At 46.8% G+C, this 11,595-nt stretch overlaps 1 protein-coding gene across 2 annotated transcripts; it reads right to left on the bottom strand.

Annotated features, from left to right (window-relative positions):
* Positions 1–78: 78 nt before the first annotated feature.
* C8H8orf76 (chromosome 8 C8orf76 homolog) lies at positions 79–7,785 on the bottom strand. 2 transcript variants are annotated; one of them, XM_028736210.2, is made up of 6 exons: positions 7,612–7,785; positions 6,083–6,178; positions 5,163–5,306; positions 3,556–4,067; positions 2,478–2,610; positions 79–1,523 (listed from the first exon to the last, which is right to left on the bottom strand). In XM_028736210.2, the coding sequence occupies exons 1-6, from the start codon at positions 7,726–7,728 to the stop codon at positions 1,350–1,352; spliced, it is 1,176 nt and encodes a 391-aa protein (XP_028592043.2). In that variant the 5' UTR covers positions 7,729–7,785; the 3' UTR covers positions 79–1,349. The 2 variants fall into 2 exon arrangements, with proteins under 2 accessions (XP_028592043.2, XP_028592044.2); XM_028736211.2 differs by lacking the exon at positions 7,612–7,785 and adding an exon at positions 7,271–7,476.
* Between the last annotated feature and the right edge of the window lie 3,810 nt (positions 7,786–11,595).

Genomic DNA, 11,595 nt, shown 5'->3' with positions numbered 1-11,595 from the left:
TTGCTGTGCTCTTGGATACTTACCATAAGGTTGCAAATATAAGCCGCACTTTAATTTTCCATGATCAGAATTTGGGGGGGGGGGGGAGTGAGGCTTATATTCAGGCCAATACGGTAGATGTTGTTATTAGCCCGTTCTGATCTGGGGAATGACATGAAGCTGCTCACAAGAAGTTACACTTACCGAGAACCAACCTCTAAGAAGAGGATTGTAGCACATGCAAGAGACAAATGGGAGACAGGCCCCTGCTCAAGATCCCCCAGGGTTACTTTCTCACATGGACATCCCTTTTGCAAATGGGCAATGGGAGGGAAGTTTGTCAAACCTTATTTGAGGCCTGTGCTGCTCTGCTATCGTTCCACAGAGCAGATCCATGCACTGGGAGACCCAAAAGTGAATGGGTCACGAACTAGCAGCCTGGGAAATGGCTTGCTATGTTAGAATTCCTGCTCCATGATTGCAGTCGTGGGATTGTTGTCTATCACATGACGGTGTATGTTGCAGTGCTCTGTGTGTGTTTATATGTAAATAAAGTAGATTAGCCAAAATGCTGAGTTGCTGGGGTCCATCACGCAAGTTGGGACGCGGGTGGCGCTGTGGGTAAAACCTCAGCGCCTAGGACTTGCCGATCGCATGGTTGGCGGTTCGAATCCCCGCGGCGGGGTGCGCTCCCGTTGTTCAGTCCCAGCGCCTGCCAACCTAGCAGTTCGAAAGCACCCCCGGGTGCAAGTAGATAAATAGGGACCGCTTACCAGCGGGAAGGTAAACGGCATTCCGTGTGCTGCGCTGGCTCGCCAGATGCAGCTTGTCACGCTGGCCACGTGACCCGGAAGTGTCTGCGGACAGCGCTGGCTCCCGGCCTATAGAGTGAGATGAGCACACAACCCTAGAGTCTGGCAAGACTGGCCCGTACGGGCAGGGGTACCTTTACCTTTACCTATCACGTAAGTTGTGCAAACTCTGCGGATCCCTAAGTGTGCTGGTGTCTGTTGGCATCGGTCGCTGTGATGTTCAGGCTGAAGGAAGTTTATGAAGCTCCCGAACGAAAGACCAGGAGGGAGATAACGTGCCAGTCGGGCATATGTCTCTGTCAGGGTCCTACTCGAGTGTAGGCTAGACTCCTGACATGCCATTCATCAATTGCCTTGCCAAAAACAAGTTCATAACCTTCCCCATGTCGGCTAAACCATTCTCATTTAACATTGAAGAGGGCAACCATCCCAGGCTCAGACAGATGGAATCAGAATTCTTCTCTGGCCAGTACAATCCTCTAGGCACTTACATACAAATCATCTTGATAACCAGGAAAGCATAAATGCATCCAAGAGTCTCCATGCAGGCACCCTGCGCTATGTGTGACAGTCCAAGTGCGGCAACTGGTCTCTGAGCTTCTGAAACCACTTCCTTTCAAATTCCATGGCAGTCACAGTCATCATGGATGCCAGGGTTGAAGCACCTAAGCATTTCACCTCTCCCTGAGCATCCTCCTTGAGCTTTTCTGGGACAAGGTCCTCTCCCATGACCTGCAGGGAAGGGGGGGAAAGGCAGGGTACATTAGCATGTAAGAAGAACCTGCTAGATCAGGCCAATGGTCCATCTAGTCCAGCATCTTGTCCTCACGGTGGACAACTAGGTGTCAGTCAGAAACCTGCAAGCAGGACTTGAATACAAGAGCACCCTCCCTTCCTGTGGTTTCCAGCGACTGGTATTCAGAAGGAAAAGTGGCCTGCAGGCTGAAAAGGGTTCCCTGGTCCAGAAAGATCTTCATTGGCTCCCAGTACGTTTCCGAGCACAATTCAAAGTGTTGGTGCTGACCTCCTGCGCCGAGGGCCTTCTGGCGGTTCCCTCACTGCGAGAAATGAGGTTACAGGGAACCAGGCAGAGGGCCTTCTCGGTAGTGGCGCCTGCCCTGTGGAACGCCCTCCCAGCAAGGCAATAAACAACTATTTTACTTTTAAAAGACAACTGAAGGCGGCCCTGTATAGGGAAGTTTTAATGTCTGATGCTGTATTATTTTTAATATTCAGGCAGAGGGCCTTCTTGGTAGTGGTGCCCGCCCTGTGGAACGCCCTCCTAGAAGATGTCAAGGCAATAAACAACTATTTTACTTTTAAAAGACAACTGTTTAGGGAAATTTTTAATGTCTGATGCTGTATTGTTTTTAATATTCAGTTGGAAGCTGCCCAGAGTGGCTGAGGAAACCCAGCCAGATGGGCGGGGTATAAATAATAAATTATTATTATTATTATTATTATTATTATTATTATTATTATTATTATTATTATTATATACATTCAGCGTGGCTTCTGACATTTTCTGGCAGGGGTGGGGAACCTGTGGCTCTCCAGATCTTGTTAGATCTTGAACTCCTATCCGTTCCAGCTACCATGGCCAACGATCAGGGGTTATAGAAGCTGCAGTCTAGCCATAGCTGGAGGGCCACAGGTTCCCTAACCTGGCACAGAACTTCCACTCACCTTAGTCATCAAAAACAAGGCGTCGCCTTTCAAGCCGAAGGATGCGATTTTGTCTTCAATTTCCTGCTGAGCCTTCAAGTTACACTCTAATGCAAAGGAAGACTGATTTGATTGAATGAGCTGCAGCAAGAGCCTGGAGGAAAAGTAAAAGTAAAGCTGAGTGTACACAGCGGAGTCGCAAGAGTTTTGACAGCCAAAACGAACACATGACAACGTTGTTGAATTTAAAAAAGATTTCACAGGATGAGTTCCCAATATGGGAAGTATGAGTGTTTTGCAGCTGGTATACTACACCAGTAAGGTAAAGGTACCCCTGCCCGTGCGGGCCAGTGCTGTCTGCAGACACTTCTGGGTCACGTGGCCAGTGTGACAAGCTGCATCTGGCGAGCCAGCGCAGCACACGGAACGCTGTTTACCTTCCCGCTGGTAAGCGATCCCTATTTATCTACTTGCACCCGGGAGTGCTTTCGAACTGCTGGGTTGGCAGGCGCTGGGACCGAATGACGGGAGCACACCCCGCCGCAGGGATTTGAACCACCGACCGTGCGATCCGCAAGTCCTAGGCGCTGAGGTTTTACCCACAGCGCCAGCTGCGTCCCTTACTACACCAGTACAAATAGCAAAAATGTACAAAACTGGGTCAAACATATGTTGGAAATGTAAAGAAAAAGAAGGTACCTTTTATCATATGTGATGGGAATGTAGAGAAGTTAAAAAAAAATTGGGAAATGATACATAACGAACTGAAAAAAAATGTTTAAAATGACTTTTGTAAAAAAAAAACCAGAAGCATTTCTATTAGGGATTGTAGGACAAGACCTGCCAAAAAAAAACAACAACAAAGAACTTACTTATAACATTCAGAGAATATGTGCAAAGAAACCAGAGAAGGGAGCTGAGGGAAGTCCTGGGTCGGGCGGAGAGGGAGGGGGGAAAAGGGGAAAAAATAATGTAATTGATTATTTGGATTGATAATTTGCTATGCTGAAACTGTCTAATAATTTTTTTTAAAAAGAGAACTGTATGGAATATTTTGTACACACACAGTGATAATTTTATAGACAGTGTTGCACATTACCTTGCTCTGATGAAGGAAGCACATGCATATATCCAAAGATCTTTAGACCCTTCTTGTCCCGAGGAATCAGGTACAGCCGCCTTGGTCGCATGCAAAGGTGCCTTCGTCCTTCCCAAGGCACCAAAATGCCCCTTTTCTGTTTGGCGTTCCTCACAAGATCCAAAGCTGTTGTTTGTCCAGGGAGAAAACTGCAAAGAGGAACCCTTCCTTGAGCTGTCTTTTTTGCAGCACTGGGATCTGCATTCCTCTGCCAAAGCTTTGAGACAGTTGCCTGCAGTCAAGCTATCGGGTTGCAAGAGATCCGCCTCCGACAGAGACAATGGGGCTGGAAACTCCAAGAGTTTCGCGTAAGCTTCAGCAAGCAGCTTCCAGTTCCCTGGGTGAAAGGGGTGCAACAAAATCAGCGGCTGTAAGCACCCAATTATTTCCTCGACACGCTCCAGAGTCTGGTAAATGGCCAGCTGCAGCCCTAGTATTGTTGTTATGTGGTCAGTGTTTGTTGCTCCTAGTCTCTGGCAAGAAAGAAAAGAAATTCGAGGATTAAAAGGATGCAGTATTGACTTTTTTTATTAGAATCTGGAAAGGTGGGGGGACACATTTTCTTGAATAAAGAAGTATGCACTCAGACGGCTTAAAAATAATATCCAAATTTAACAGGGCAAGAAGAAGCAATAGAGCTAACATCATGGCCATGATAGCACATAATGAAAAGCCAAAATTACTGCCTGAACAAGCTATTAGCTCACAGTGCCTCCCATTTCACTTACTGCCTGGCAGAAGCATGGAAACAAACCAGAAGGCCTTGCCTGATGAAATCTCTCCCTCTCCTGTGCTTTTCAGCAGCAATGCTGCCTCCAGCTGTGGAGGCAAGAGCACAGCCATGATGGCTAGTAGCCACTGATAGCTTTTACCTCCATGAATGTGTCCAATCCTCTTTTAAAGCCACCCAGGTTAGTGGCCATAACTGCCTCTTGTGGGAGTGAGTTCCACAGTTTACTACTACTACTAAATTTTTATTTATACCCCGCCCTTCCCGGCTCAAAAACTGGGCTCAGGGCGGCTAACAACAAATTTAAAACACTTAATTGTAAAAGCAGCATAAAATACAATATAAAAACATGAATAACAATAAAATTCAAAATTCAGAGATCAATTTAGGGGAAATAAGCATTAGATAATCCCCAGGGCTAGCTGGCTGAATTGGTCCTACTTGGGCCAGCGAGGAGACCGGGGAGAATTAGCTGTGGGGTCTTAGAGCGGGTAATCTGCATGACGAAGTACCGTATTTTTCACTCTACAAGACACACATTTTCCCCTCCAAAAATTATGCGTCTTATGGAGCGCATGCAGGCTCCTTGGCTTCAGCGATAGCAACGCGAAGCCCCTGAAGGGCAGTGGGAGTGCTCCCACCACGCTCCGGAGGCTTTAGGTTCCTTTCGCTGAAGCCTGGGGAGTCTTGCTCTCCGTCTCCCTCACAACAGGGTCGCTGTGATGATGAAAGCAGGGAGAGGGATAACAAGGTAAACCGCCTTGAGCTCCTCGCACGAAAGATGGAATAGAAACGCAACAATTAAAAAAAGAGGGGGGGAAATGGGGAAACTACCAACCAGCGTTTCTGCGATCTCCAAGGCTTCCTTGTGTCTCCCCAGGTGAGCAAAGCAACGAGCCCGGCTCTCTTGCACATCTCTCCGCATGGCAGCGTTGCTGGGAGGCAGCAGAGCAAGGCAGCCGGAATATTCGCACAGAGCCTTCTGAAACGAGATTTTGGAAATACTGAGCTTGAACTTAGTGCAACTCAGGAAGACTGAGTGGCCTGAGATCTGTGCATAATCATTAGGCATAAAGCAGGATCAAGGCCCAAGTTCTAGGGCAAGAAATAATCTTACTCCTGAAAAGCGGGACTCTCAGCCTGAGAGCCACATTCAATTCTAGGTAAGCTTCTGGGGGCCACATGGCAGCGGTGGGTGTGGCCAGACGCACACCACTTTCCCGTCTTCTATCAAGGCAAACAAGAGATGTTGTCACAGTTCAAGGAAGCATTCCAGCCAGGTAAGATCACTAGGGGGCGGGGGGCAGACATTTTTCAAGGGCCATTAAGACTTGAGAGTTAGACAGAAAAGTGTGGAGTGTGGCATTTGGCTTGAGGTTCCTTGTTTAAATACTAAAGTGTGAAATCCTATACACCCTTACCTAGGTGCAAGTCCCATTGATGTGCACAGGATGTTGCTGTAACCCCAGGCTAGCACCCAGCTGGCATTCTGCCATCTCCCTGTCATCTTGCCCTTTACCAAATTCCTGGGACCAATTGCAACAACACCAAAATATGAAAATGAAAGTGGGCAAGATGCAAAATTTAAACGTACAATTAAAAAAACAAAAACAAAGATAAACAGTGAGGGGAACCCTCTGATTTGAGTCAGTATTTATTTATTCATTCAAAAAATGCCCCGAGGATAAACGATATAAGCATGCTCTCGTGTGCAATATTTTATCATGTGCCACATTCAAATAATAGTATCCAGAATACCTTAAATTCTCGCTGCTTGTATGCCAAATCTCCTCTGAATTTTTTAATGTTGACACATTCGGCATCATCGTCCCAGTCTGTTTCCTCACAAAACCACTGCAGGGAGGGAAAGGGGAGAAAAATCAGTTGTGTTGCTTGGGTTACCAATCGATTCCATAAATATCAATTGACTCTTGCATGCTGGATACACCCATCCATCAGAATGACAAAGCAGGCTCTTAGTTATGAAAACTCATGCCAAAAGAATAAACTGCCTACATTTTCAAAGTAGGGATTGGGAGACTGTGGCCTTCATTCCCATCAGCTCCAGGCAGCAATAATCTGGTGAGCCACAGGTTCCACCAAGAATTATAAGACTCTGATTTTACTCCCTCGCCCCCCACAACAGGCATACGAGGCTCTTTAAACAATTAGGAAGAGTCAAACATTTTGCAAGAACTTTCTGAAGGTAAGAGCCGTCTGATGGACTGTTAGACTCTCCTTCATTGGAGTTTTTTAAACAGAGTCATCTCTTGGGGATTCTTTGGCTACGATTCCTGCATTGCAGGGGGTTGGACTAGATGACTCTTGGTGGTCCCTTTACAATGTTATGATACTGAGTTCCCCTCTACCTCATACATTAGTCTTCCCCAACCTGGTCCTGTCTAGATAGGGTTGCCACCTCTCCTGTATAATACAGGATTGTCCCGTATTTCAACGTAAAATGCTATGTCCTGTACTGATATAATTTTGTCCTGTATTTCAGGTCTTCTTTTTCTCTCTCATTCTATCACTCTTCCTACCGCCCCCCAAAAAAGATAGGGATCCTCTCCACATGCATATGTTTGAAAGGATGTGTGAAAGATCACGTACTTAAGCTCTGGGTAGCCACAGGAAGGTTTACAAATTCGTGTGTGCATGTGACAAATTTCAGAGGGGCCATCCTGTTAGGCTGCAATAAGTTGCAATGGATTGCTTCGAAATCCCTTTGTTTTTAATATTTTGTTGGGAGCCGCCCAGAGTGGCTGGGGCAACCAGTCAGATGGCCAGCATTATAATAATAATGACAATAATGATAATAATAATTATAATTGCTATAAGAACAACAACAAATAATTGCAATAATAATAATATAATATTAATAATAAAATAAATTTTAAAAAAACACCAAATGGGGGGGAATCACCCCCCCCAACCGCCTTGCCCCACATTTTGCCAGAACAAACGCAACAATCTCCAGATGTTTTGGATGACAATTCCAACCAGCTTCAGTCTGTTGGGAGTTTCAGTCCAAAGCATCTGGGGGCCACCAGGTCAGAGAAGGCAGAGGCATGGAGAGAACCTGCCCTGGGAGCTGCGAGGTTGGAGCAACACCCATTTAAAGCCCATTTATAGCTTCCCCCAATGAATCCTGGGAAATGTATCTCTGTAGGGGGGGAGGGGTTAAAAACTACACTTCCCAGGATTCTATGGGGCCTCCTCCCATCCCAACCCCAGCCTTTGCTCTCTCTCTCTCTCTCTCTCTCTCTCTCTCTCTTTCTCTCCCTCACCTCGGGCTCACAGCACCGGGGGCTGTAGCCGAGGGAAGGAGAGGCGGAGCCGCGTCCCTTCCCCTCCCGGCAGCGCCCCTCGAAGACCGACTCCTCGAAGTCGAAAGGCAGCGCCATGCCGCCTTGGGAAGAGAGGCGAGCGAGCGCGCCGGAAGCCCACGCTCCTAGAGAGGGTCCCGTTTCCGGATCACAGAGGATGGCGCTGCGCCGCAAGCTAGACAAGCCTAGGCGGGTTTACGGAGACAACTCATAGACTTGTAAATGCAGTAGAGGCGTACGCAAGGTGCGAGCTTCCGGGTCGGCTTGGGAAGGTATTCCTCGTCCGCTGGCGCTTGGAACGCGGCGCGGGCAAACGGAGGCGGAGCTGGCGCAGCACCGATTGCACAGCATCTGTGGCGCCCTCGCCGCACTTACACCCCACTCTCTTTTTGGTGTTTCAGCAGTTGAAACATCAAGTGCATATGGAGGAAGCCGTCTTGCATGCAAAACCAAACTCTGGATTTAGTCCTCGCTGCCATCTGGAGGGTGTTTTGCATCTCCTCCTCAGCTCTCTTGGGGTAGCCTCGACTTTCCTTGATACAGCCGGTCTGTTGTGAACCGTGGTCATCCCTAATCTGGAATATAGAGAGAACATAAGGATAGTATTGCTTACCAGTGGGCCCATCTAGTCCAGCATCCTGTTCTCACAGCGGCTGACCAGAGGCTTGCAGGAAGCATGCTGCAAGCAGCGCATGAGTGCCAAACCACTCTGCTGTGGGATTTTTAAAGATGTTTCGTACACTGCCCTGACCTTTTATGACACGAGGGTACAGAAATAGTTTTACAACTTATTGTTGTTTAGTCGTTTAGTCGTGTCCGACTCTTTGTGACCCCATGGACCAGAGCACTCCAGGCACTCCTGTCTTCCACTGCCTCCCACAGTTTGGCCAAACTCATGCTGGTAGCTTTGAGAACACTGTCCAACCACCTCGTCCTCTGTCGTCCCCTTCTCCTTGTGCCCTCCATCTTTCCCAACATCAGGGTCTTTTCCAGGGAGTCTTCTCTTCTCATGAGGTGGCCAAAGTACTGGAGCCTCAGCTTCAGGATCTGTCCTTCCAGTGAGCACTCAGGGCTGATTTTCTTAAGAATGGAGAGGTTTGATCTTGCAGTCCATGGGACTCTCAAGAGTCTCCTCCAGCACCATAATTCAAAAGCATCAATTCTTTGGCGATCTTTATGGTCCAGCTCTCACTTCCATACATCACTACTGGGAAAACCATAGCTTTAACTATACAGACCTTTGTTGGCAAGGTGATGGCTCTGCTTTTTAAGATGCTGTCTAGGTTTGTCATTACTTTTTACAACTTATATATATTAAATTGAAATACTGAAATTGAAATACTTTATTGTCACTTGTTCAACTTGTATACAGTGAGATTACATGTGCACCCCCCCCACTCAGCTCTCTTAGTCTTAATTCCCCTCGTTTACTGACGCACACCCACCAAACCCGAAAGTCAGTTGTCCTGTTGTTATCTTGTCATTCAGCAGCCTAACAGCCCATGGCTAGAAGCTGTTCTTTACCCTGTTGGTGCGACTAATCATGCTTCTATATCTTCTGCCCGAGGGCAGGAGATCAAGAAAGTGCAGGCCAGGGTGTGAATCATCCCTGAGAATTTTCCTCACTCTCCTGAGGCAACGTTCTTCCGCTATTTCATCCAGTGCATTCACAGGACAGCCCATAATATATTGTGCTATGTTCACCACCCTCTGTAGGCACTTCCTGTCAGTTGATGTCAAACCAGCCCAAGGTCACCCAGCAGCTGCATGTGGAGGAGCGGAGACGCAAACCCGGTTCACCAGATTACGAGTCTACCACTCTTAACCACTACACCAGGTAACAAAAGCTAAGTGCCTACTGTGAGTTCTCTTATACCAGGCTTCCTCAACCTCAGCCCTCCAGATGTTTTTGGCCTACAACTCCCATGATCCCTAACTAGCAGGACCAGTGGTCAGGGATGATGGGAACTGTAGTCTTGAAACATCTGGAGGACCAAGGTTGAGGAAGCTTGTCTTATACAGTGAGACACACAAACGAGGAGCCTGGCTTCAAAAAAATAATACCAACCTATCACCCATATAGCTGTAGCAGGAACATCACAGGTACTGACTCCATACTGTGATGTGCATCAAAAGTGTAAAGGCAGTTCCTGATAGTGAAAATGCCAGCAGGGATCCATAGCTAAGGAATGTCCAAGGCAACAGATTTGGATGGTAGTGATGTTATATTCTGAGGACTGGCCACTTTAGATTTCATTTGCATGGGAAATGAGGAGCAGATGGGTCTCGTCCACCTGAGAAGGTAGCCCATCTAGGAGAAGGTAAATTCTGATCCCCTAAATGTTATGTACTGAGTTGAATAGGATCCAGAATGCAGCAGTCTGATTGGTCCTAGAACAATAGGATTCAGAATGCAGCAGTCTGATTGGTCCTAAAACAATAGGATTCAGAATGCAGCAGTCTGATTGGTCCTAGAACAATAGGCTCCAGAATGCAGCAGTCTGATTGGTCCTAGAACAATAGGATTCAGAATGCAGCAGTCTGATTGGGCCACAGGAGCCACCCAATCCAGCTCCAGGTGGAAGTGAATCCACAACCTGATTGGCCTACAGGAGAATCCCAGAATTAGCCAATCACGTGGGGCCCATTGTGTAAATAATGTATATAAAGCAGACATTCTGGGGGAACTTCCATTCCTCCTCACCACTATGAACTGAATAAAGAGCATGGAATCCACTCTCGACTCAGAGTATATTTCACTAAACCTGCACAGCCTTGAGGGATAACTTTGGGAAAAGAAAAGGCGAAGGAGTAAACCCTACATAAACCCAGAGTGGAGTCCCTTAGATGGTTGGATGGTGCCTTGGACCAGCCTCCTTCTGGCAACTCCTACAGCCAAACTGGTGCCAAACGTATTGCTCTGCTTTCCTTTGGACCGCATTAGCATTAGCATCTCAATTAGCCCCCAGGACCAGCACAGGGAGTCTTCTCAGGTGGGCATCCCAGGACCTCCATACACACTACCCAGGCTTGCACCCCAGGGAGGTCACTTTGGGGCTAACAGAGTTTTGACTTCACCCCTGGAGGTGCACTCCATTGTCTCTCGAGGCCTACAATGTTTTGCATCAACCAACCTACAGAATTGCCGCCTGAAGTCTTTAATACAATGTGTTCCCTTCTTGATAGGCAATGTGATTTTGCTGGTCTATGAAGGCATTCGTTGCTGCAGTTAAGTTTGATTTTTCACTTAGAAGTAAGTGGAAAATCAATGGGAGAGAATTGCTACAGGTTGCTCACCTTTATTATGAAAAGACGCAAATCAAATATGGACTGATTCCCCTCCCCAATTATCTCCTAGCTAGCAAACGTCAGCTCAGCACCCTGTAAAAAGAAATGCAGATGCAAAACTCTTTACAATGGCAGGTGGTTATTACAGCAGTGGAAATGGGTAATAATATATAAATGTGTAAAGGGCCTCCTTTTGCAGTATATGAAAACATGTCAAACAAACTTTTGAAGCACTGAAAATGTTGAGAATTGCAGACTGATTGAAGATCACAATTGGCCAAAAGAAAAAAAGAAAATCCAAACACATTAAGATTATAAGGGGAACCATCATAGCTCATGGTGGAGTTTTTGTTTTAATTACAAGTACTCAATAAAACCTACCTGCCACCCTATTGTAAACATACACGGAAAAAAACTCAACCACCAAATAACAATTCAGTAGATAGCCTGATCCTTAAAACATGTTGCTGAAACATATTCCCATTGTCGGAACAATGGGGCCAGCACTAAACATATGAACAGTTTAGGGGGTGCAGCTTAACTCGGGAGGTGCTGGACTTTAGCTCCCAACTAGACTCGTGGCAATGCTGGAGGAGACTGATGGGCAGCTGAAATCTAACAACATCTGGGCAGTTACAGGTCTTTCCCCCTTACATA

Source organism: Podarcis muralis, chromosome 8, assembly GCF_964188315.1.
Source record: "Podarcis muralis chromosome 8, rPodMur119.hap1.1, whole genome shotgun sequence".
In the NCBI taxonomy this organism is placed as follows: domain Eukaryota; kingdom Metazoa; phylum Chordata; class Lepidosauria; order Squamata; family Lacertidae; genus Podarcis; species Podarcis muralis.
The sequence above is the reverse complement of the archived record's forward strand: the minus strand, read 5'-3'. Positions and strand labels throughout refer to the sequence as shown.

Bases quoted from the DNA above. Each gene is read 5' to 3' on its own strand.
- C8H8orf76 (XM_028736210.2), bottom strand. From the start codon at position 7,728: ATGGCGCTGCCTTTCGACTTCGAGGAGTCGGTCTTCGAGGGGCGCTGC. The intron at 6,179-7,611 runs GTGAGGGAGAGA...CCCTCCCTGCAG, and splicing joins CCCGGTGCTGTGAGCCCGAG to TGGTTTTGTGAGGAAACAGA. The intron at 1,524-2,477 runs GTGAGTGGAAGT...CCTTCCCTGCAG, and splicing joins CCTTGTTTTTGATGACTAAG to GTCATGGGAGAGGACCTTGT.